Genomic DNA, 21,242 nt, shown 5'->3' with positions numbered 1-21,242 from the left:
GGGAGGGAAGGGCAACGGCTGGAGGTGGATGGGGAGGGCGGGCGCAGGGAGGGTGGCTCAGGGCAGGCGGCCTGTGTTAAGCACCTGCTACAGACGAGGGCAGGAGCCCTTGGCTGTCTATAGGGACGCCAACGGCAACAGCAAGAGGAGGCCACTCAGGCGAGAGCAGGGTGGGGGCAGGGAGGGCGCGGCACGCAAGGCTCAGCTGGCGAGGGGCAGGCACCCCTGGGCTGGGCGTGCTGGGAACGGGGGTCCCGTGTGCTCAGAACTGGCCCACGCTGGTCCTCGCCCGTTCCCAACGCACGTCTCTTTTCCTCCACTCCTAGCCCTCACCAGCCCCCTGCAGCTCCTGGCAGCTCAGGCTAGCTCGTCCACGCCGGTGGTGGTCACGCGGGTGTGCGAGGTGGGGCCCGAGGAGCCAGCAGCAGCGGCTGCCACCCCAGCCACCCCGGCGACCCCGGCCACCGCTGCCACCTCTGCCTCTTCCACCGGGGAACCCGAGGTTAAAAGGTCACGTGTGGAGGAACCCAGTGGGACTGTGACAGCGCAGGCCGGGGTGATCGCGGCTGCCGGCCCACAGGGACCCGGAACCGGGGAGTGACGCACCCCGTGTGGGGGCCGAGTGGGATGCTCGCCGAAAGGGATTCTGGGGCCGGGCCCTGACCGCCGGCCTCCCGCCGCCTGCGGACCGTGACGAGGAGGCTCCACGCTGACCTGCTCCCGGACACGCTCGTCCTCCTTGTTCTGTTTCCTGCCCCTGCTGTGGTTTAAAACAAAACCCATAAACAAATTCAGACAGCTGATTGTATGATCCGGGAATGCTTGTTTTTTTTTTTCTTCTCCCTTGCACTGTCTCTCCTCCCAGGCCTGCGGTCGAGGGTTGGGTCACGGGCCGGCCAGGCCACGCGCACAGACAAGGCTTTTGGAGCAGCCTTGGCCCCCGAGGACCACAGAGGCCGTGCGCAGGAGGGCCCGGCAGGCACAAGGCCCGAGAGCCGCCGAGCGGGAGGAGGCAGGAGAGAGGGAGGACCTGCCAAAGCTCAGACTGTCTCGTGGGGTTTGTGCCCTAAAGTAGCGACACGGAAAGTCTTGGCATTAATCGGGGGGAGGGGACTCTGGTTTGGCTTCGGACCCCAAAGACTTGTTTCGTTGAAATGAATTGAGGCTTCATCACAGATCTGAGATAAACGCAGGAGGAAGCTCGTGGCTGTGAGGCCATGTCTGCGGACGGCGCAACAGCGTGGGTCTGGGCTGTGAGCCGGCATTAATCCCGAGAAGAGTCGCCGCCGCTGCTCCGTCTGCTAACTCCAAGAAAGATCGGCGGCTTGGATTGCCCTTGGGGGCAGAAAGTTATCTGGGGGAGGAGCAGTGCACCTTGTCTGGGGGCTCCGAAACTAGGAATCAGTGAGCGCCATGTCCTCTGCGGCCCGAGGCCCCGAGCCGGGTTGCCGTGGGAAGCGCTGGCCAGGTCGCTCCCACCACCTGTCACCGAGTCACACTGGCTTTACCACCCATACTTCCTGCCGTATGTCCTGCGGTCTCCTGTGCCTGCGGCACCGGGGCCAGGAGCGGGGGCCACCCCTGCCTTTGGCTGCTGCGAACTCCTGGCCACAGGACCCAGCGAATGGTACCAGCTTCCCCAGGGAGGGTCCCCTGTGCTTGCAGACACCCCCTGCTGCCTGGAGCGGTTCCCGGAGCAGGAAGGGAGCCGCCAGATGACAGTTCTCCAGCTCCTCGTGGAGAACGTTCTCAGGAAATGTCAAGTGCGTCTGTGAAAAGTGACTCTGAACGTGGCCGGCCACCCCAGCACTGGGCCCCATGCGGCACAGCAGCCCTGGGCCCTGCACCGAAGTCCGGCGGGGACAGTTTTCTTCCTGGAAGTAGCCTGTCCTCAGCACTGGTCTCCCCCCCACCCCAGCCCAGCAAACTGCCTGCGCCCACCCACCCCGACAGCAGCACCCGCGAGAGCACGCAGTGCCCAGAAAACCGCTGAGAGGAGGAGCAGGCCTCACGGGCCATGTCAGATACTGGCTTCAGACGAGAGGAAAACCGTGGAACTCTGCTTCCAGGCTGTTCACGCAAGACCGACTCGTGTGCTGTGCGCCCCACCCGCAGCGCTGTGGCTGGGCTGGGTGTGACAAGCCGTCTTGCCGCCACAGCCCGCAGTTGCCGGCTGCTGGGGACACGTGCGGCCTGTCGTCCTCCCTGGCCCGTGGTGACAGCTGCCCTGGCGTCCTCAGAGCCCGAATGAGGCATTTCTACTGCACCAAACTTAAAGTGGGGAAAGTGCCCTCTTGTGACATCCACACCTGTTGGCTTCAGTGACATGGGCATGGACTTGGCCAGTGTGCCGTCTTCAGTGATGAGAAGTCGCGCTCTGTTCCGCATCGATGTTTTCCGTTGCTTTATAAACTTGGTCTCTCGTGGTGTGTGGTGTGTGCATGAGCGGGCACACGGGTTGGGCGGAGCCGAGGCACGCACACGGGCGATTCAGGTCCTTGCCTTGGGCCTTACCTCTAAGGGTCTGACCCCAGGACCTGCCTGCGGCTCACCTCTTGCTGCTTCTTCCCCCGTGGTCATCGTTTACGGAGTCCTTGCAAGGGGGACTGCCCAGGTTTGTCTACCGTGGAAAAGCTGTCACTATCTCCAGAGAACTCAGGACTCAGTCACGGACGCACATCAGGCATTTGCCTGATTGGGTCAGCCTGGCTCTGACCCTTTGCTTTCCCAGCTCTTGAGGTGTTTGGGTTTCTCCTCATTTTGGGTGATGATCGCACTGTCCGGCCAAGGGTTCCATGAGGAGGGAGCACGGAGAGGTCAGAATGTCAATGGCTGGTGTTGCGTCACGCGGGGAGCTCACGCTTTTTCAGCTCCTGCTGGGGCTGGGAAGGGGACCCTGTGGGGTCCGCTCAGGCTGGGCCTTGGGGGAACGGCCACTCTGGGTTCACAGACAGTGAGCTTCTGCGTGGGTTTCTGGTCATCTCATGCTGCCGCACATCCTGGGACGGCCCCCGCCTCTGTGCCTCAGAGCCAACCAAGGGATAGCCTCCCCCAACCTGGAAGCAAGGGCACCAGGCCAGACGTCACCAGAGGACTGCGGCCCTCCGCACTGGGGCTGCCTGTGACCCACCACAAGCCACAAACACTCCCACCCTCCTAGAGAGCAGGCTAACCCCGGCCAGGATTGGGAGAAGCAGAAATAGGTCCGTTCTGGCATTGAGCGGTGTCACCGTGGTCTCAAGGGTCCAAGGACCTTCTTGATCACCCCGGGGTTCGCGCCTGTGTGAAGAGGTCAGCCAGGCCAAAGGTGTGTGGGCTTCGGGATGAGCCCCCCTCCTCCTCGCAGTGTCCCGGGGGGCACACAGGCCCTGTGCTCCCGGTACCAGGTGCCTCGTCTCATCGTCCTGCTGGACCGGTTGCCATGTTTACAGCACCAGAGATGGGAAAACACCCTCTCTGCCCCGGAAGGGAGTCACACACATCACCCCTTTTCAGTAGTCGGGTGTTTCCCAGCAAGACAGTCTGCTATCGTGTTGGAAGGGGGAGGCTTGCACCCCAAGGTCACGGCGGTGTCACAGGGCCCAGTGCACGGGGCAGTGTGGGACAGTGAAGGCCGTGGATATGTGGCTCCTGGCGCCCCAGGGTGGACCTCCTAAGCTGTCTGAGTCTGTCTACGCTGACGCCCTCCTGAGTACGGCGTGCTAGCCGACGACCGGCCAGACTGTCCCTTTACCACCAGCTCTGTAAATTCTGACACGTTTACATGGCGTGTGTCCCTCGAGTGGTTTCGACAGATGCCGGAACAGCCCCGAGTCCTGGGACCTGGCCGTCGTGGCCCTGCCCCACGCTCCGGGGATGGCAGGACCCCTCACCGGGTCCGCCATGCAGAGCCACACGAGGGCACCCTGGGGCAACGGGGTCTGTGTGCCCACGACCAAGCCTGTCAGCTTCCCTCTCTGGCGTGTTCATGTTTGAGGTTTGCTGTTTTTCTCTTTAAGAACCGAGCAAAGTTGAGAAGATGAGGGGGGTTTCTGGGTTGATGAAATGAGTAATCCGTGATTCTGGAGCCGGGAGGGAACAAGTTCAGGGTGGGGGTGTCAACACGGCTGGAGCATGGGGGTCCCCAGTTCGCCTCAAGCAGCCTGACCTACAGGGTCCAGTGGGGACATCCTGGTCCCTTTCCTGCTGCTCACTGGGACTGGCGGATGACCGGCTTGAGGTCTGCAGCATCACCGGGTCCACACGCTCGCTTTCCTGAGAACAGGTCTCAGGTGCTCCGTGGAGCACTGGGAGGGCACCACCCTCTCCGGAGGGAGTGACATGAGCCCCCGAGGTGGAAGTCCTGTCGTGGGTCCAGAGTTCAGGAGAAAGAGCAGGCTTGCCTCTGGCCTTGGGGTCAGTTTCTTCATAGAACAGAAACAGGCCTCACACAAAGGAGGGAGCACGTCGTTGAACGTGAGAATGTTTCAGAGAAGAAACACGGCTCCCCGAGCCCTTGGAGCACAGCTGTCAGTCCGGGCGCGTGAGCGACTGTGTGGGTGCCTCAGGGGCCCACGGCTCAGCCCCGTCTCTGGGAGGACGCAGCTCCCCTGAAAGGGACCTCAGGGCAGCCCAGCCCGTGGGCACAGACGCCTGTGTCCGCGCGAGTCTGTAAGCGCAATCCTTGTTCTAGAACCAGGTTCTAGAATCTGGGAGGCAGAAGGCCGCCTGACCTCGGCCCCACTGCTGGTTTGGCCTGAAGGAAAGACAGTTTCCGGCAGCCCCTCCCCAGCCGCCCTGACGATCCTTCTGCCTCGGAGTGACAGTGCTCAGATGAAATCTCGCCGACAGGCTGCTACAGAGGGGCACCGTCCCTCACCCTGTTTCTGTCCATCGTTTTCAAGTTGGTTCCCCGTTTTTATAAAGCCCTTTCATTTTAGGAGCTGTTTCCCAAGACCTCGATTCCCCCGTGAGGTTTTCAACGCTCAGGGTGCAGCCAGGTGGGTGCAGGGCGCTGCTGCGTTTTTACACAGGACGGAACTGAAAGTCTTGGAATTAGTGAGACTTGGGGCTCCTATGTGTCCATTCTAACCGTTGGTTTTGGCCCTCACCGTTTTAGCCAGGAGTGAGCGGAGCAGCGCTGTCTCTAAGGACAAACCCCACAAAGCACTTTGTCCAGTTCTGGCACCTGCTTGTCATTGGGGTGCACTTGGGAGATGGGAGAAGCAGGGATCCGGGGCGGTAGGGGTGGAGGGGCGGCCGGGAGCACGCTGCATGGGAGCTGCGTCCACGGCCTACTTCCTGCGGGTTCTAGTCTCCCAGCGTCCCAGGCCGGTCAGAGAGTCTTCAGGTGCCTCTCTTCTTTGCTCCAACCCTGTTACTTTTTAAAAGAGTCAAATACAATTAGAAGAATCCTGGCTCCTCTGTTCGGGAATTTTTTCTGAAATGGTTAGTTTGATTCATCCAAATACTTATTGATGGTTTACTCCGTGTCAGAAATAGTAAAAAGTGCCCGAGAGGAAGGTTCTTAGCCACAGTAAAGGGCCTTGCCCTTCTGAGCTGTCTCCCCGAGTCCCAAGGCGCGTTGAGACCTGGCCCCTGAACGTCGAGCCAGCGGGCTGGGCAGGAACGAGTCCGTGACTCCAAGCTGGGTTTTCCCAGGTGAAGTTAACGGGCTTGTGGCCTCCTAAGCTCTTGGCCTCTAAGTTCTGTGTTAACTGACCCCCATCTTTTTCTTTCTTTCCTTTTTTTTTTTTAAATAATCCTTAAAAATGGGATTTAAAATCTAAACATTTAAAATTTGGCCCTTCCCTGCTTCTCTCCCAGCTTCCTTTCCAAAGGCTTTCTGGATACCCATATTCTTAATTTACACGGCTCGGTCTGTATTTCAGGATGGGGGTTGGGGAGGAAAGAAACAGAAGTGTGACCCCGACTCTCACCTGGGTCCACCAAGTTCAGCCCCAGGAGCCGCGCGTGCCCCACACCCCCCCCACCCCCCGCAGCTCGGCCCGAGGGCGGAGGGATTAAACCAGTACTGAGACTTTTTGTTTTCCTACCTGCTGGCAATTCGCCTGTAACGATAACTTGGGGGGGCGGGTGTGAGGGGTGTGTGTGCGCGTGTGGGAGCGTGTTTTGTTGTTTGTTTTTTACAGTGGCTGTCTAAAGTATTTCCCACAGTACATGTAATAATCAGTGCTTTAAAAGCGGTGGCACCCATACAGTGGAAACCAGCTCACGGGATGGAAGGCCCCGCCGTGCTGCCGGCTTCTGCCACGTGGGCCCGCGGGAAGCCCCGGCAGTGGCAGGGAGCCAGTGGTCCGGTCCTCAGACGAGAGGCCCACAGCAGCCGGGCCCGCCTGCGTTTTCATTTCAAATGGGATACAGTATTTTTTTAATAAGGAGCCATACTTTTTTTTAAAAGTTTGAGATCTGAATGTGATTTCTAATTGTATCAGACATTAATGTTTTAAAGCTATAACAAAGTTTAAAATTTCTACTTGTTTTCCACTTATTTTAACTGTCCTTTTATCTATTAAATTGTTGTATGTGGGTGGGGAAGTTCTGTTTCTCCCCTTAGCATTTGTTTCTATAACCAGAAATAAAATTATATATTACAGAAACGAGCCCGGGGCTCCATGTGGTCCTTGGGAGCAGCTCCTGGAGGCAGACGGGTGGATGGGCAGATGCCCGGACACGCAGCCCCTGTGGGCTCCCTGGAGGGGGGCGCCTGACCCGAGGGGCGGCTGCTGGGTAAGGTGCGCATTTGCCCATTGTGCTCAGCGGCCCCCTCCGGGGAAGACGCAGACTGTCAGGGGAGGCACCCGTGATTTCCTGGCCTCACAGAGCCCCAGCGAGTTCCCTGAATCCAAGTGTCTGCACCCCAGGGATAGGAAGACCATTCCCGTCGGCCCCCGGACGTGGACAAGCTGGCGGAGCCTCGCCCTGCACCCAGGCACCGGCAGCTCTGCTGGGGATGCCCCCAGTGCCCACAGCTGCCTCCGCGGCTGTGCCCAGGCACCCGCCAGGAGCAGACCCTGGACAGCTGAGGGTCCCTCCCGCCGGCACTCGGCTGCGTGAGCCTTTCTGCCCCTGTGCGCACCTCGTCTCTTGGGCCTTGTGTGTTCTGGGTACCGGCGACAAAGTTAAGGGCGACATTAGCAAAGGTGGTTGGCCCCGACGCCGAGGTCAGACTTGGATTCAAAGTCTGGCTGGGGGGCAGGGGGAGGTTTAAGTGGCAAGAAGCTCCATTTCTGCATCCGCAGAACGAGCGCCCGGCCTCGCAGTGCTCTGCGCATCACGGGGACCAGGGCCCATTGGCAGCAGTGAAATCTCTCTGTAGCACCCACCGGCTTTACGGTTACATCGTCGCAGGAAGCAGGGTGCCTCTGCTGAGAAGGCCCCTGGCTCGGGATCTCCGAGAAGCATGCACTTGTCACACAGCCGCACCTCTGGTCCAGGTTCTCTGCTGTATGTGCCTGTGGCTCGTGGCTCGTCACCGCTCTGAGCTCAGGAACTGGCCTTTTCCAAGGTCCTACAGGCACCTGCGGCTGTAGCCGACATCTGATCACAGCAGTCCTTCACGTGACCCCACGGACACCGTACGATCCTAATGGTCAGCCTCACCACAACGGTAATGGGGCGTTGGAGGATTTTAGCCAAACCACAACCAAGAGTGAGGATCGTAAGTCTCGAGGGTTCTGATGGCCGGCTAGCATCTTCCTGAAATGCGTGGATTTTTCAGTTTTGGTTTTGAGTAAGACAACCATCTCTCACTCGGAAGAGCTTAAGACAGGGGCACCTGGGTGGCTCAGTCGGTTAGGCAACCGACTCTTGATTTCAGCTCAGGTGGTGATCTCAGGGTCGTGAGTTCAAGCCCCACGCCTTGCCCAGCATGGAGCCCACTTAAAAAATAGATAATAAAAATAAGATTTCGGATACTATTTGGCACAAACGTGAATTTTGTGAGAAACCATCGTGTGTCACGACCCCTGGGAAGAGGCTTGGGCTGTGCGTGTGTGCAGAGAGAACGGTCCTGGCCCATGGCTGTGTTCTCAGAAGTGGAGCCAGCCGGCGATGGTGGGCTGGTATGGAAGTGGGCAGAGGGCACAGCCCCCGCCACACACTGCCTGCACGTCCAGCCATGTTCACGGTTGCTGAAGCTGGAGGCTGACCAGAGGTTCACCGACAGCGGAATGGCTGAGCGGTGCTAAGTCCCCACGGTCATCTGTTCCCAGAACGTAGCCGTGAGGATGGCCGGCTGTGACACCCCCAATGGGGGACAGAGCCACAGAGAAGCCTGTATAATGCAGGGCCCCGTTTGTATGAACCGCAGAGGCAGGACTAACCCACGACGACAAGAGGAGGTGCCGAGAGCCAGGGGAGGGCTGGGCCAGGGTCAGCTTGCCGCGGCAGCTTGCCGTGGTTTCAGGAATGTGGGCAGCCAGCTGCTAAAGCCATCATTCAGATTTTAGTGATATACACTTAGGATTAAATACATTACATTAAAAAAGAAGGCGGTAAGTATGCTGTTTGTTTCTTACTATCGTCTGACTCTCCCTGTGACATCACGGTGGCAGCCGAAAATCTGCCATTTGGGGGGTATCTGTACACGGAAATCATCAAACACTACAGGTCAGCCCCTCGCGCGCCCCATTAAACATTTCCAAGTGTATCACACTCAGATTAGTGGGAAGGATCACAGAGTTCACTTACACTTTGCGTACTTCATACACGCTTTACCTTCATACCCGCCTTTTTAAGCTACAACACTAGTATCGGAGCTCCTTCCCAGGTCTCAGTGCAGGTACCTGCAGATTTGCTGTTTGTGCCACGGCCCAGGTAAACCAGCAGACTCCCTCCACCGCCGTGGGCCCTAACCAAGCTACGGGCTGGCAGCTTCACTCCCAGCCTCCTGGGTGCTTGTGATTCCCGGGACAGCCCGGGGCGGGGGCGCAAACCCCGCCTCGGCTCTGCCAGCCTCTCCCTTTCCTACCGGGGCCTGGAAGGCTGGAGGGTGCTTCCTGGCCCTGGCCACATCCTTCATCAAACGCTCTTGACAACAGCCAGCTTAGTCTCTGCAGCCCAGCCAGGGCCAGCGCCTCAGGCCACCCCCAGGGGCCACTCCTCCTAGCCCTGGGACCCTCCTGCCATCCCCCTGCAATCTTCCCATACCCCTCTCCCAGCAGCAGCTGCGACTCCCTGCTCCCTTTCTGGTGTGCAACCCCAGGAGCCCTTGGGACTTGACCTCTGTGGCCCCGCATCCTCCCAGATGTCTTCCCGCTGCTCCGGCCATTCCTCAGTGGGTGACAGGTGGGGGACAGCATGGCTGCTTGGCTCATCATGCTTCTCCCCTGACAGGTGTGGACCTCGGGCACCTTACCTGGTTTTAGCTTCAGTCCAATTGTCTTTCAAATGGTAATAAAACTTGGCTCGGAGTTGACTGACAGGTTCGGTGAGGTTGCCGAGGCACGGTGCTTGGCCTTCCCCAAGGACCCCCTGTAACAGACTTCCTGGAGGCCCAGCTCCCTTCCGCATCCCTCTGCAGCTCCTGTCTCTAACTCCTTGGCACCAGCTGCCCTCCACGCCTCCTGGGTGCCATCAGGACATCTCAAAACTGCCAAGTCTGGGTTTCTGGCAGGTGAGTAGCTGGCCTGTTCTCTCTCCGCCCCCTCTCCTCCATCAGGCGTCTCCTTGCTGCTGACTCCCACCACCCTGCCCAGAAACCCGACTGCCCACAGCACCTGCTCTCACTCGGCACCATCCTCCCTCCGTGGCATTTCCCACAATTAGGCTGCGGTGTATGTTTGCGCATTTGATCACTGTCCACTTGTTGGCCATAAATTCCCCGAGGGCAGGGGCCTGGCCTCCCCTGTTCACTGTTCCCCGGAACCTAAAATACTCCCTAGCACAGTGAAGGGACTCGGTCCTTGCCGGCTCATTGAACGAATGACTCCCCAGACGTGTCTTTTGCCCGAGTGCCAAGGGAACAGGACCGCACAGAAAGCCAGGAACCTGCTGTTGCCCTTTTCCTCCTCCTGTGCCCAGTCCATCTCCAGGTCCTATAAACCCTAGTCATGAATGGTGAGAGTCTGCCTACTTCCTGTCCTCATGGCCTGTACCTAGCTTGGGCAGCCGCCCCGTGTGCTGTCTATCCTGCTGCCAGACATCAGGTTCCGGTCAGGTGCACGTAGCCTCAAGAAGCAGGCCTGAACCGCTCTGTTCAGGACCTTGGCTCCCGCCCGCCCCTCCCCACCCTAGGTCTGACACGCTCTGGAAGTCTTCCCCCCGGGCACCCTGCCTGCTCAGTTCAGGCTGTACGTGCTTTTACCACACACGCAGCCTGCAGGCGGGAATACTGCAGTGGACACGTCTTTCAGAAGGGCTAGAAGCTGGGTTTCCCTCTCTACGCCTGTTGCAGCCATGGTCCGTGGTTATGGCGGGCAGGGAATAAGACTATTCAAAGCAGCGCTACAGCCCACGGTAGGCGCTAAATATGAGAGAGCCTCAGAACAGCAAAGCTGCACTGCGGAGGGGCTGGGCTGCCCTTGCAGACTGCTGGACACGGAGGCAGCCCAGCCACGGAGCGTGTGTCGTGCGTTCAGGTCATACTGAGCCAAGGACCCCCAGAGGACAGTGCCGTGGGTGGTCAGGAGACGACCCAGAAATGGGGCAGTGGCGCGGGGGCTGCCCACAGGCCCTCTCCTGACGGCACCCGGGTGCCCAGAGTCCATGGGGGGAGAGGCGGGCCTGGGATCACGGATCCTAGGGTCCCAGAGTGCCTACGTTCCCGCGTCACCGGCTCCTGGGAGCTCGGGATCCCGAAGTGCCGAGGTCCTAGGTCTTGGGACCCGGGATGCCAAGGACGGCCCCGCCCCCGAGGGAAAGGCCTCCGCCGAAGCCCATTGGCCGGCGGCCTGGCCGCCCCGCCCACGTGACGCAGCACGTGACGCGACCCGGAAGCGGCGGGGCTGCGTCTCCCGGCGGCGGCGGCGGCATGTTCACGGCGGGAGCCGAGAGTCTGCTCCACCAGGCCAGGTGGCCCGGCCTTTCCCTTGGGGCTCCTGGCGGGGGCGGGGGGGGGGTGTTCTTACAGAGCGGGGCCCGCGCGCGGCGACCTGCAGCAGCCCACACAGACCCGCTCTATAGGCCCGGGGGGGGGGGGGGCGGGGGCGTTCCGGCGGGTCCCAGGAGGCGGCAGCGCCTGAGCCTCGCCGCGAAGGGTGCGTGCCCGGGAAGCGGGGCGGGGCCCCCAGGCTTGGCGGCGACACCCACGCGTCCCGCAGCCAGGCGGGGAGCCAAAGGCTGTCCGGTGCTTCAGGGGCAAGAACATGAAGCCGCCCAGAGGCTGGAGAGCCTGTTGGCATTGGGGCCCGGCGAGCTCTGCGTGCCAGCCTCGGGAATCGGATACCGTCGGAGGGCTCGGAGCCAGGGGCGAAATCCCCGGTTTAGAAACTCGCTCTCCTGAGGGTGCATTAGATAAGGTGGAGAAATTACCCACCGGCTTCTGGCCCCCAGCTGGCCCTGGACCCCCACTGACTAGTCCGTAGCCCCTTTCCTGAGCCCCTGACCAGCCACGGGAGAAAGCATAATGCAGGCCGAGACTAAAACCCCACAGTCCATCAGATGGTGTAAGACTTCACCCCGCTTGTTTAGAAGAAAATGCATTCGGGACCACAGAGCAGTGATAAACTTAAAAACAAAACAAAACAAAAAACCTTAAACTGGGTCCGGAGCTGGACCAGTTGGTGGGAAAGACTGGGAGGCTGCTGCCATCTAGGGAAACAAGATCCTGAATACCAGTTAGGTTTGAAGGCTGGGAACAGGGCCGAAATCTTCTGTGGTCAAAATAACCCTTAAAAATCTGCTCAGAAGGTGTCTTGTGGGTTCATAGCACAGTCTGCGTCTCCTTCACTGTTGGACAGATACTCCAGTATTCAAGCTCGAGGATTAGAAACCGAGCTCACCTGAACTTCGGGGACGTAGTACGTGAAGATAGCACCTCACTGAGCATGTGACAAAGTCACCCTAGTGTTCTCGCCAAGAGGCACGTAAGAACTGAGACCCACCCGGGACCTCACGGGGGTCACTTCTCCCCAGCTCAGCTTCTACTCCAGGTCATAAATTCGCTGAATGAATAGTCCTCACTCTCTGCATTCTCTCCCTGTCTCAGGTAGGGCAGTGGGAGAGTTGAGGGTAACGCATTTTCCAATATCCCAAAGCAAGATGCATGACTTGCGCGAATTCTCTCCATCAGGGTTTGAGGAAAGCTCGTCATGATCAGTTAGGTCTTAGTGTTTCACTGGATTCTACGCTCATGACGTCTGTGATTTGGGCTAGCACAAGAGAAGTAGGACTCGTGGTTCTCGGAGAAGGCGAGCCCGGGACCCTGAGAGCCTTGTTAGCGTCAGTAGTTCAGGTTTGAAAGCACTGGGGAGCTGTTGGAGGGTTTGAGCAAATTGGCCTTTTAGAATCTGGGATCTAGAGAATATACTGGAAGGGATTCACTGGGATGAGGGGTACCACCATTCTAGGAAAGAGTCTGCTGTGTGAGTTTGAGGCAGCCTGGTACCTTCCCGCTCGGTCTCGTTAGCCCGGGGAGAAACACACCCGACCAGGCCTCTTTTCCTACATCCCACACGTGACTGTTGTGTTTGTAAGAAATGAAAACGGGTTAGGAGGTAGGAGGAAGACGGGGAGTGGTGGGGAATCCACGTAGGTTCGTCGGCTGGCCTTCAAGGAAGAACAGGAAACACAGGAAGCAGCCCCAGGCCCCCAGCCCCACATGCTCGGCTGCCCTCCTCGTCAGCCCGAGACTGGAGCTGCCCTGTCTCGATTCAGAATCCCAGGCTCTGAGCTCGAGTGTCTGATCAGTCGAGCCTGGATCCGGTGGACTTCAGCTGTGGCTAGGGGGCTGGAGGGGGCCCTCCTCTGAGAGCACCGCCCCCCCGCAGCCAGAGGTCCCTAGTACTATGTTTCCTGGGCTTGCCTTGCCTTTCAGACTGGAAGAGAAACCCAGAAAACCAGATTTCTGTTTTGATTTCTGTTTCTGTTGATGCTTGAAGATACAATTTGTTAACGAAGCCGAGTACATACTAGGAACCGTGGTAGTCACACCTGAGAACGTGACCCAGTGTTTGTCCTCTAACATAGCAGATTTCCCTCTTGTTCCCAGGAGCGGCAGGCTCACTGAAGGAATCTTCTCGAAAAGCAACTTATTTCAGACTATCCTTCATTTTGAGTCCTAACATCAATGGGTTTTAGTTCTTTCACTCCTGGGACAACAAAAACCTGGAGGTGTGGCGTCTCTCCTGAAAGCCCTGCCAGCAGGGGAGGGGAGTGACCCCATGGTGACAGGGGACAGTGGCTGCATCCCAGGGAGGGCGGAGCCGCAGGTGGTGTCCTCGCTTTCCCACACAAAGGCCGTGATGCTGGCTTCTCTGCTCCGAGGGGATATCCCTTCAGACCCAGGACCATGGGTCACAGCTCAGGGCGGCATTTCCGGCTCCCGCGGACAGGTCCCCCAACTCCAGGTCGCCAACACACCGCTTTTCATTTAGGGAGATCCAGGACGAGGAGCTGCAGAAGTTCTGTTCCCGGGTCGCGAAGCTGCTGCAGAAGGACGACCCGGGGCCTGACGCGGCGGACGCCCTGCAGAGGCTGTTCCTCATCGTCTCGGCCACGAAATACGAGAGGCGGTGAGTGTGCTGACCTCCGGGGGCGAGGCCGCGCGGGTGGGGTGCTGAGTGACGCGCCCCCCGTGCACGCGGCCCTGCCTTCCCAGGCTGGAGAAGACGTGCGTGGACCTGCTGCAGACCACCCTCCGCTCGCCCAAGTGCCCCGAGCAGCTCCAGCTTCTGTGCGCTGCCATCCTGAGAGAGAGGTCGCCCTCCGACGACCTGAGCCTGTCCTGTGACCACGTCCAGAGCAGCCAGCAGCTGAGCCTGGTGGCCTCAGTGCTCCTGGCCCAGGTGATGTGCCCATCCCGCCCCTGGTGGCCCTGGGGCACCCACCAGCCTCCCCCGCCCCCTCCTGCTCTCCTTCCCCTTGTTCCCGGGGACGGGGCAGGGCTCTGGGAAGGCCGATTCCGGCTGCTCCGGTGACGCCCCGGACGTGGTAAGTGGCGGCGGTACGGAAACAGGGAAGCTCGTGGAGCGGCGGCCTCCAGGACCGGCAGCCCCTTCCCCCGTGTTTTCAGACCAGATACCGTGTCGCTCACACACACAGGTAATCACTTCACATTCCCCCGTGTTCCGTTTGAAGGGTGACAGAAAGGAAGAGGTCCGAAGCGTGGGCCAGCGCGCCTTCAGGGTCCTCGAGAGCCGGCAGCCCGAGGGACCCAGTCTGAGGCACCTGCTCCCGGTCGTGTCCAGGGTCACACGCCTGGCCCCGCACTCCCTCCATGAAGGTAGCCACCCTTCCTGAGAGGCCATTGTGGGCACAGAGGGAGAGGCGAGGCCTGAGGGCCCAGCACCCTGTCCAGAGCTTGTTTTCTAGAAAGTTCTACCAGTGCCACTGCAGCCCGAGTCTGTGGGATTGACTGTTTCCCACATGTTGGCCCTGCCTGACTCCCACCCATAGACCAAACCAGCCTGCTCAGCAAGAGGTTGGTGGACTGGCTTCGCTACGCCAGCATCCAGCAAGGGGTCCCACAGGCTTCTGGAGGCTTCTTCTCCACACCCAGAGCCCGGCAGGTGAGCCTGGAGACTCAGGACCTCCCTGTCCTTCCACCTGCCCTGGTTCCAGAATGATTCCTCTTTCGCGTCTACACTCAGGTGGGGGGGCTTTGGGTCCCCGGGGTCACAGCCCCCCTAGCCCGTGATGCTGTGTGCCAAACCTGCTGGCAGGGGTCACTTACCTGACAGAGGACCACGTCCACTCAGGTGCCAGTGTTTTTGTGTCTTTGGGGGGCCGCCCCCGGTTCTCGAGAGCATGAGGGCGGGGATCCCACTGGCACGCAGCCCCCCTCCCACCTTCCCTGGTATCTGTGAGCCCGTTGGCCACACCCCCCCGGCCTTAGACCCCAGCACCTCCCCAGCCTCCGTCCCCACAGCCTGTCCTTCCTTGTCCCCTGCAGCCGGGCCCTGTCACCGAAGTGGATGGGGCGGTAGCCACAGATTTCTTCACGGTGCTGTCCACGGGCCAGCACTTCACGGAGGACCAGTGGCTGAACGTGCAGGCTTTCTCCATGCTGCGGGCGTGGCTGCTGGCCAGCGGCCCCCAGGGCCCCAGCGCCCCCGACTCAGGTGGGACATGGGGGTCGGGGGGGGATGGGGGGGGTCACACAGGCAGGAGGTAGACAGCACCAGGTGTGGCCCCCAAGTGATGCTGGGAGCACTGGCTGAGCCTTGTCAGCCCCAAGAGGCCCGTCCCCGTCATGCAGGAGAAGCCAGCGCGGTCACAGAGGGCACATGTCAGCACGGGTGCCGACAGCTTCACCGAACCCCCTCCCCCGTGCAGACCGGCCAGTGGTGGGGACAGACTGGGCTTCCGGGGGAGACACCGCCCCGCCCGTGGCCTCCAGTGGGGGTGAAGGCGGCCGCGGTGGGGCCGGGTCTCGGCCTCCTACCACAGGGACTCCCTGTCCCTCGAGCACCTCATTCTCCTTTCTAGATGACAAGTCGGAGCTGGAGGGCTCCACCCTGTCCGTGCTGTCGGCCACGTCCACCGCCAGCCACCTGCTGCCGCCCCAGGAGCGGCTAAGAGAGAAGGCCTTCGAGTACTGCCAGCGCCTGGTGGAGCAGAGCACGCGGCGTGAGTCCCGTCGCCGCATCTCCTCCCCGAGGGGGCATCCCTGGCCGCTCCTGGGGGGCCTGCAGTCTGCAGGGACTCTGTGTTCCTCATGCAGACCCCGGGAGCTGGGCAGGGGGCAAAACCTGTCCCCAGCCCCCAGGCGTCTGTCCCAGCGTCCTGTTCCTCCGCCCTGGGGTGGGGGTGGGGGGTCGCTGTCCGCCCCTTCCTCCAGCTTCCAGAACAGGGTGCTTCTCGCTCACTGTGTTGCCTCTGACGGAGACGGGGGGCCTTTCTTCCTTTCCCAGGAGCCCTGAGAAAGGGGGACGCGGACCTGCAAAAAGCCGTAAGTGCCCACGGGGTCAGGGGGCGGGGCAGGTGCCCCACGCGGCTCCCTGTAACCCGGGCCCCCCCGCGTCTCCGCAGTGCCTGGTGGAGGCCGTGCTGGTGCTGGACGTGCTCTGCCGGCAGGACCCGTCCTTCCTGTACCGCACGCTGTCCTGCCTGAAGGCGCTGCACACACGGCTGTGCGGGGACGCGGCGCGGGCGCTGCTGCCCATCGCGCAGTTCTTCCTGAGCTACGGTGAGCCTCGCCGGGGGGGGGGGGGGGGGGGGGGGGGGGGGGGGGGGCTCTCTTTCCTCGCGGCTTCCTTTGTCTGCAGAAGCATGGCTTTGAGCAGCCGTTCGCGCCCGGTGGGAGAGCCGTCAGGCAGGTTTGGGGGCTCATTGAAGCCGAGCAGCTTTACGCCGATCTTGGAACACTTTTTGCCACGAGAGTTCATGGGAGTTTCGTGCGAGGGACCGTGAAACCAGCACCTTCCAAAGAGCGTTCCTCGTCGTGTGACCCAGAGGGACTGGGCGGTCGGTCGCCGGAGGCTCTCAGGGTGGGACGGGTGCGGCTCGGCCGGGGTTCCCCATGCAGCGTGCACACCTCAGGGCCCCTGGTGTCCGGAACCCTGAGCGCCACCCCCCCCCCCAGCAGGAGGGGCGTCCTCGTGACAAGGTGAGGTCCCTTGTGCTGGGCCGGGCCCTGACGAGGCCGCTGCGTTTCAGGGGAGGCAGCGGCCGTGGACTCAGAAGCCGTCCTCCGGCACCTGTTCACCAGGGTCCCCGGCGAGCTCTTCCACAGCCCCACGCTGGCCTTCGAGTTCGTCCGCTTCTGCGGGGACAGCCTGCCCCTGTTCGGCAGGAACCTTGACATTCTCAAGCAGAGCTTCCCCAACCTCTTCAAGGCACGCTCGGTTGTTCTCGGGCCGGTGGGGGTGGGGGGTACAGTGCCCCATGCTCGTGCTCCAGACTGGCACCGGTCGCTAGCCTCCAGGGAGCGGCCTGGGTTGCCGGCAGAGGGCCGTGGGACAGCCCGGGGGGTCCATGCTTCCCGTAGGAACAGCGTCCCCGCCAGGGACAACCCCAGACTGAGCCCGTTCAGAAGAGCCGCAAAGCTGGACCGTGGCTCATTCTAGAATTTGCCCCAGTTGTCACAGCTGGTAGGCTCCTGTCGTCTGGGAGCCTCGCTGGCTGTGTTCAGCTCTTTGTGCTCTTACCTTTCAACACGCTGTTTGTGACTGGCCGGGGTCTCCGCGCGGTCTTTGCAAATTTAACTGGAGCCTCGGTCCTTCCGTTAGAGGAAAAACAGTGACAGGTGCAAGGTGATTGCTGTAATTGTTGGTGCAAAAGGTGGCGCAGGGAAAGTGGGGGGCACTGACACCCTGCCCATCCGGGACCGAGGTGCACTCCCCTGAGGCAGCCACGGGTCCAGCCGCTGGGCCGCACGCTCCACACGGGCCCTCCTGGTGCCCACCGAGCCGCCACGCTTGTTCCTGCAGCTCCTGGCCTGGAACAGCCCGCCCCTCACCTCCGAGTTCGTGGAGCTCCTGCCGTGGCTGGTGGACCCCGGCACAGCTGTGGAGATGCTCCACGCGCTGCTGGACCTGCCCTGTCTGACCGCGGCCTTGGATCTGCAGCTCAGGTGAGCCTGCGGGGTGATGCCTGTCCCTGGGTCCCCTCCCCGTTGCCAACTGGGTCCCTCCTCGTCCCCTGCTGTTCCGCGAGCTGCCCAGACGAGAGCGCCTCTCTCCAGCCCCGGGCCCCGGAGGCTCTGGCCCGTGTCTCTCGCTGGGAGAGCCTCACCCTGCAGTTGCCAAGCCCCAGATCCCTTCCAGTCCCCCTGAGGCTCATCGTTGGCGCGGGATGACACCTGCTCTATCTCCGCGAGGGCTGGGGCCGAGTCGGGCCTCCGGTGGCCTGGGCCCAGAGCCCACACCTGAGCCTGGTCTCGGGCGTCTGTTTGCTCACAGGCTGTCACCGGCTGCGTCTGAGAGGCCACTGTGGGACGCCTCCCTCAGGAACCCCAGCTGCCTGGAGGCTTCCCGGGACCCACAGTTCCAGGCTCTTCTCCAGCACCTGCTGCGGGCCAAGGCCAGCGGAACCGTGGAGAGGTAGGGCTGCTCAGGCGGGGGGGCCCTCGGGTGGGGCCTGGCTGTGAGGGTCCCTGGCCCCACGGCCCTGGGTCGGCTCGGAGACCACTACACATGGTTAGAGCCTGTTCCCAGGGTGGGTGGGACATGTCTGGGGACATCTGGCCCTGAGCAGTGCGGCTTCTAAGCCGAAGAGGCCCCTGTTGTCGCCCTCCCCCGCCATCCCCCTGCCCATGGCAGTCACTAGCCACGCTGCGGGTGCTTGCCGGGCACAGGCCTCACACTCAGCCCCTTACCAGCGCGCCAATTCGGTCCCCGCAACCCTGTGAAGCCGGTGCTGTGGTGACTGCATTGTCCAGAGGGAGCAACCGAGGGGTGGCGCTCTCCAGTAGCGGGTAGGGGGCCAGGAACAAGGCATCCTGAGCGCAGACCACCACGCGCGCCCTCCCTGTGTCCCACGGGAGCGGGGAGCAGAGGGCTCAGCAGGAGGCGGTGTGCGTGGCTTCCGGGGGGGGGGCGGGGGCAGGAAGTGTCCTCTGAGGAGGTGGCGCAGGCAGGTGGTTTCAGAACTCGTCCGGGCCATGGCACTGCGACCCCGTGCCCTGTCCCCTTGGGCACCGGCGTGTCTGTGGGCCCCGGGGGAGCGGGTGCGGGCGCTCAGTGGGATGCGCGGCCTGCCCTCCAGGTTGGCGCCCCTCCACCAGCTGCTGCAGCCCATGGCCAGCTGCGCCCGGGTGGTCCAGTGCGCCGAGGCCGTGCCCACGCTGCTGCAGGCCTTCTTTTCCGCAGTGACTCAGGTGAGCCCGCTTCCAGGCTGCTCCATTCCCACGGAGGGGGTGACCCTGGGCCTCGGCAGAGCCGGTGTTCTTGAACACAGATCCCGCTCTGGATCAGCGAGAGGCACCGGGAGGGCAGCCTGACCGCCCCCAAGAGCAGCCCTGGGCTGGCGGGCACCGGCGGGTGTGGAGCGGAATGTGGGGGAGGGTGATGTCGGGGTGGGGGCTGAGTCTGTGTCTCCCTCCTGATCCCCAGTTTGCTGATGGGGTTCTGGCCAACCAGCTGGCGCTGCTGCTCCTGGAGAGATGTGACTCCCTTTACCAGGTGCCCCAGTACGAGGCCCGTGTGCACAGGTGGGCCCTCCTGCCGACCCAGCCCCATTTCACCGCCCCCAGCTCAGGCGGCCTCGGCTCTGAGTCCCCACCTCCCTGAGCTGTGCCCCTTTCCAGCTGCCCTCTGCAGCATGTGCCCTGGGGCCCAGCCGCGGCCCACACTCCTCTTCCCGGTCCAGAACAGCCCCGTCTCCGTCCCTCCTCCCCCAGTTCTGTAATCTCCAGTGCTGGCCCCGGTCCCTCTCCATGGAGCCTTCCAGACCATCTGTGCCCCTTTCCGAAGGCCTGATCCACACAGGCCTTTGCACACACTACTCACCAGCCCCAGCTTCCTCCCTAGTGGGCCATGTGGGTTCCTTTAGGGGCTAAAAGCATCTGGGCCTGAACCTGTTCAGAGGCTTCTCCCCCCTCTTGACTCTGGTTCTGCATGGGGGGCCACGGTCTGGGGCCTGGCCACAGCCCAGCAATGTCCTCCCTGGGCAGGGTGCTGAGCTCCCAGTTCCTGGCCCTGTGCGCGCTGCACCCGTCACTGGTGGTTGAACTGGCGAAAGAGCTGCTGGAGTTCGTGGGGAGCGTGAGCAGTGTCCGCAGCCGGGGGGCCATGCTCGCCTCCGTGGTAAGGCTGGCCGCCGCGCCACCACCCCTCTCCCACACCGGGGTGCCTGCCGAGATTAAGGCTCTGTCCCCATGCAGGCCTGGGCCATCGGCGAGTACCTGTCTGTGTCCTGGGACCGGCGGTGCACCGTGGAGCAGATCAACAGGTTCTTTGAGGCCCTGGAGGCCCTGCTGTTCGAGCTCACCCAGTCACGCCCATCTGCCACCCTCCCCGAGTGCCCCCCGCAAGTCATCGCCGTGCTCATGACCACGCTGACCAAGCTGGCCTCCCGGAGCCAAGACCTGATTCCCAGGTACCGGCTGGGGCAGAAGGAGAAGGGGAGCTGGTGCCGGTTGCCTTCCTCGTCCCCAAGGTCTGCATGTGGCTCGCAGCACGAGGGCTCCGGTTGGATACTGGTGGCTGCAGTGTCCCCACGGCCTCGCTGCTCCCAGCTAATGCCCCCGACCCAGAGCTTCGGGCGTCTGGGCCCCTCTGTGAAGCCTGAGCTTTCACGTGAGGAGTGCACCTGCCGCTGAGTGACCGGGATCCCTTCGTCCTCAGGGTCTCTCTGTTCCTGTCGAAGATGAGGACCCTGGTCCAGAGCCCAGCACCAAGCTCCGTGCACTGTGAAGAGGGCACGGCAGCCATCCGCACGCGGGCCACTGAGCTCCTGACGCTGCTGAAGATGCCCAGCGTGGCCCAGTTTGTGTTCACGCCCAGCGCAGAGCTGTCCGAGCCCCGCTACCACCGTGACGCCAACACCGCCCTGCCGCTGGCCCTGCGCACGGTCAGCCGCCTGGTGGAGAAGGAAATGGGCCTCCTGCCGGGGTGAGGGGCGCGGACCTGGGGGACGCCGGCCCGGCCGCAGAATGGGAGCCAAGCTGCGGCTGCCGAGAGCAGGGGTGTGAGACCCAGGGAGGAGCCCCGGGTGGGTCTGGATTCCTCTGTGCGGGTCAGGCTGTCCCGTCCTCAGCCTTTGGGTGTTTGTCTCTGTCCCATGCTGAGCTGTGTGGTGACACAGATTTGGAGATTTGTGGTGACACCGATTTGGAGCTTTCACCCCGTTGGGGGTCGGTGGGGGCTGCTTGGTGTGTTTCTGGCAGCTCCTTGTTTGGAGGCAAAAAGAGGTGCCGAGGCAATAAACCTCTTCCTGAAAGTCCGTGTGTGCACGAGGCAGTGGGGAGGGCCAGGTGTGGGGAGCACTGCTGGGCCAGGAGGCCTGGCCCTGGGCACGTGGGGACTCCGGCCTGGCTGGGCCAGACGCTTGGGGCCGTTCCTTCCCACCAACTCCCTACAGTGTCCCAGATGTTACAGAAATAACAGCACGAATGTGGGCGATCGGCAAGGGAGTCGCCTAACTCTCCCGCTGGTGCAGCCGCCACTGGGAAGGGCCTCTGCTCAGTGTCCTTTCTTAGC

The 21,242-nt window shown here is 61.9% G+C and overlaps 2 protein-coding genes across 2 annotated transcripts in view; both read left to right on the top strand.

Annotated features, from left to right (window-relative positions):
• Positions 1-6,603, top strand: part of FOXK1 (forkhead box K1) — a 64,416-nt gene extending 57,813 nt beyond the window's left edge. Inside the window, exon 9 of the mRNA XM_045993125.1 lies at positions 327-6,603. Coding sequence (XP_045849081.1) covers positions 327-601 — 275 coding nt within the window. The 3' untranslated portion in view covers positions 602-6,603. The remainder of the gene's footprint in view (positions 1-326) is intronic.
• A 4,318-nt stretch (positions 6,604-10,921) lies between these two features.
• On the top strand, positions 10,922-20,982 carry AP5Z1 (adaptor related protein complex 5 subunit zeta 1). The gene is made up of 17 exons (XM_045993993.1): positions 10,922-11,013; positions 13,536-13,673; positions 13,760-13,946; positions 14,239-14,383; positions 14,557-14,669; positions 15,053-15,221; positions 15,589-15,729; positions 16,014-16,051; positions 16,132-16,288; positions 16,759-16,937; positions 17,532-17,674; positions 18,003-18,143; positions 18,808-18,919; positions 19,155-19,252; positions 19,715-19,847; positions 19,925-20,139; positions 20,388-20,982. Exons 1-17 carry the CDS (start codon positions 10,973-10,975, stop codon positions 20,656-20,658), a joined length of 2,421 nt encoding a protein of 806 aa, XP_045849949.1. The 5' UTR covers positions 10,922-10,972; the 3' UTR covers positions 20,659-20,982.
• The last annotated feature ends 260 nt before the right edge of the window (positions 20,983-21,242 follow it).

This window comes from Meles meles, chromosome 21 (genome assembly GCF_922984935.1).
Source record: "Meles meles chromosome 21, mMelMel3.1 paternal haplotype, whole genome shotgun sequence".
Classification (NCBI taxonomy): Eukaryota; Metazoa; Chordata; class Mammalia; order Carnivora; family Mustelidae; genus Meles; species Meles meles.
Note: the sequence above shows the minus strand (reverse complement) of the source record. Positions and strands in the feature narration are given on the sequence as shown.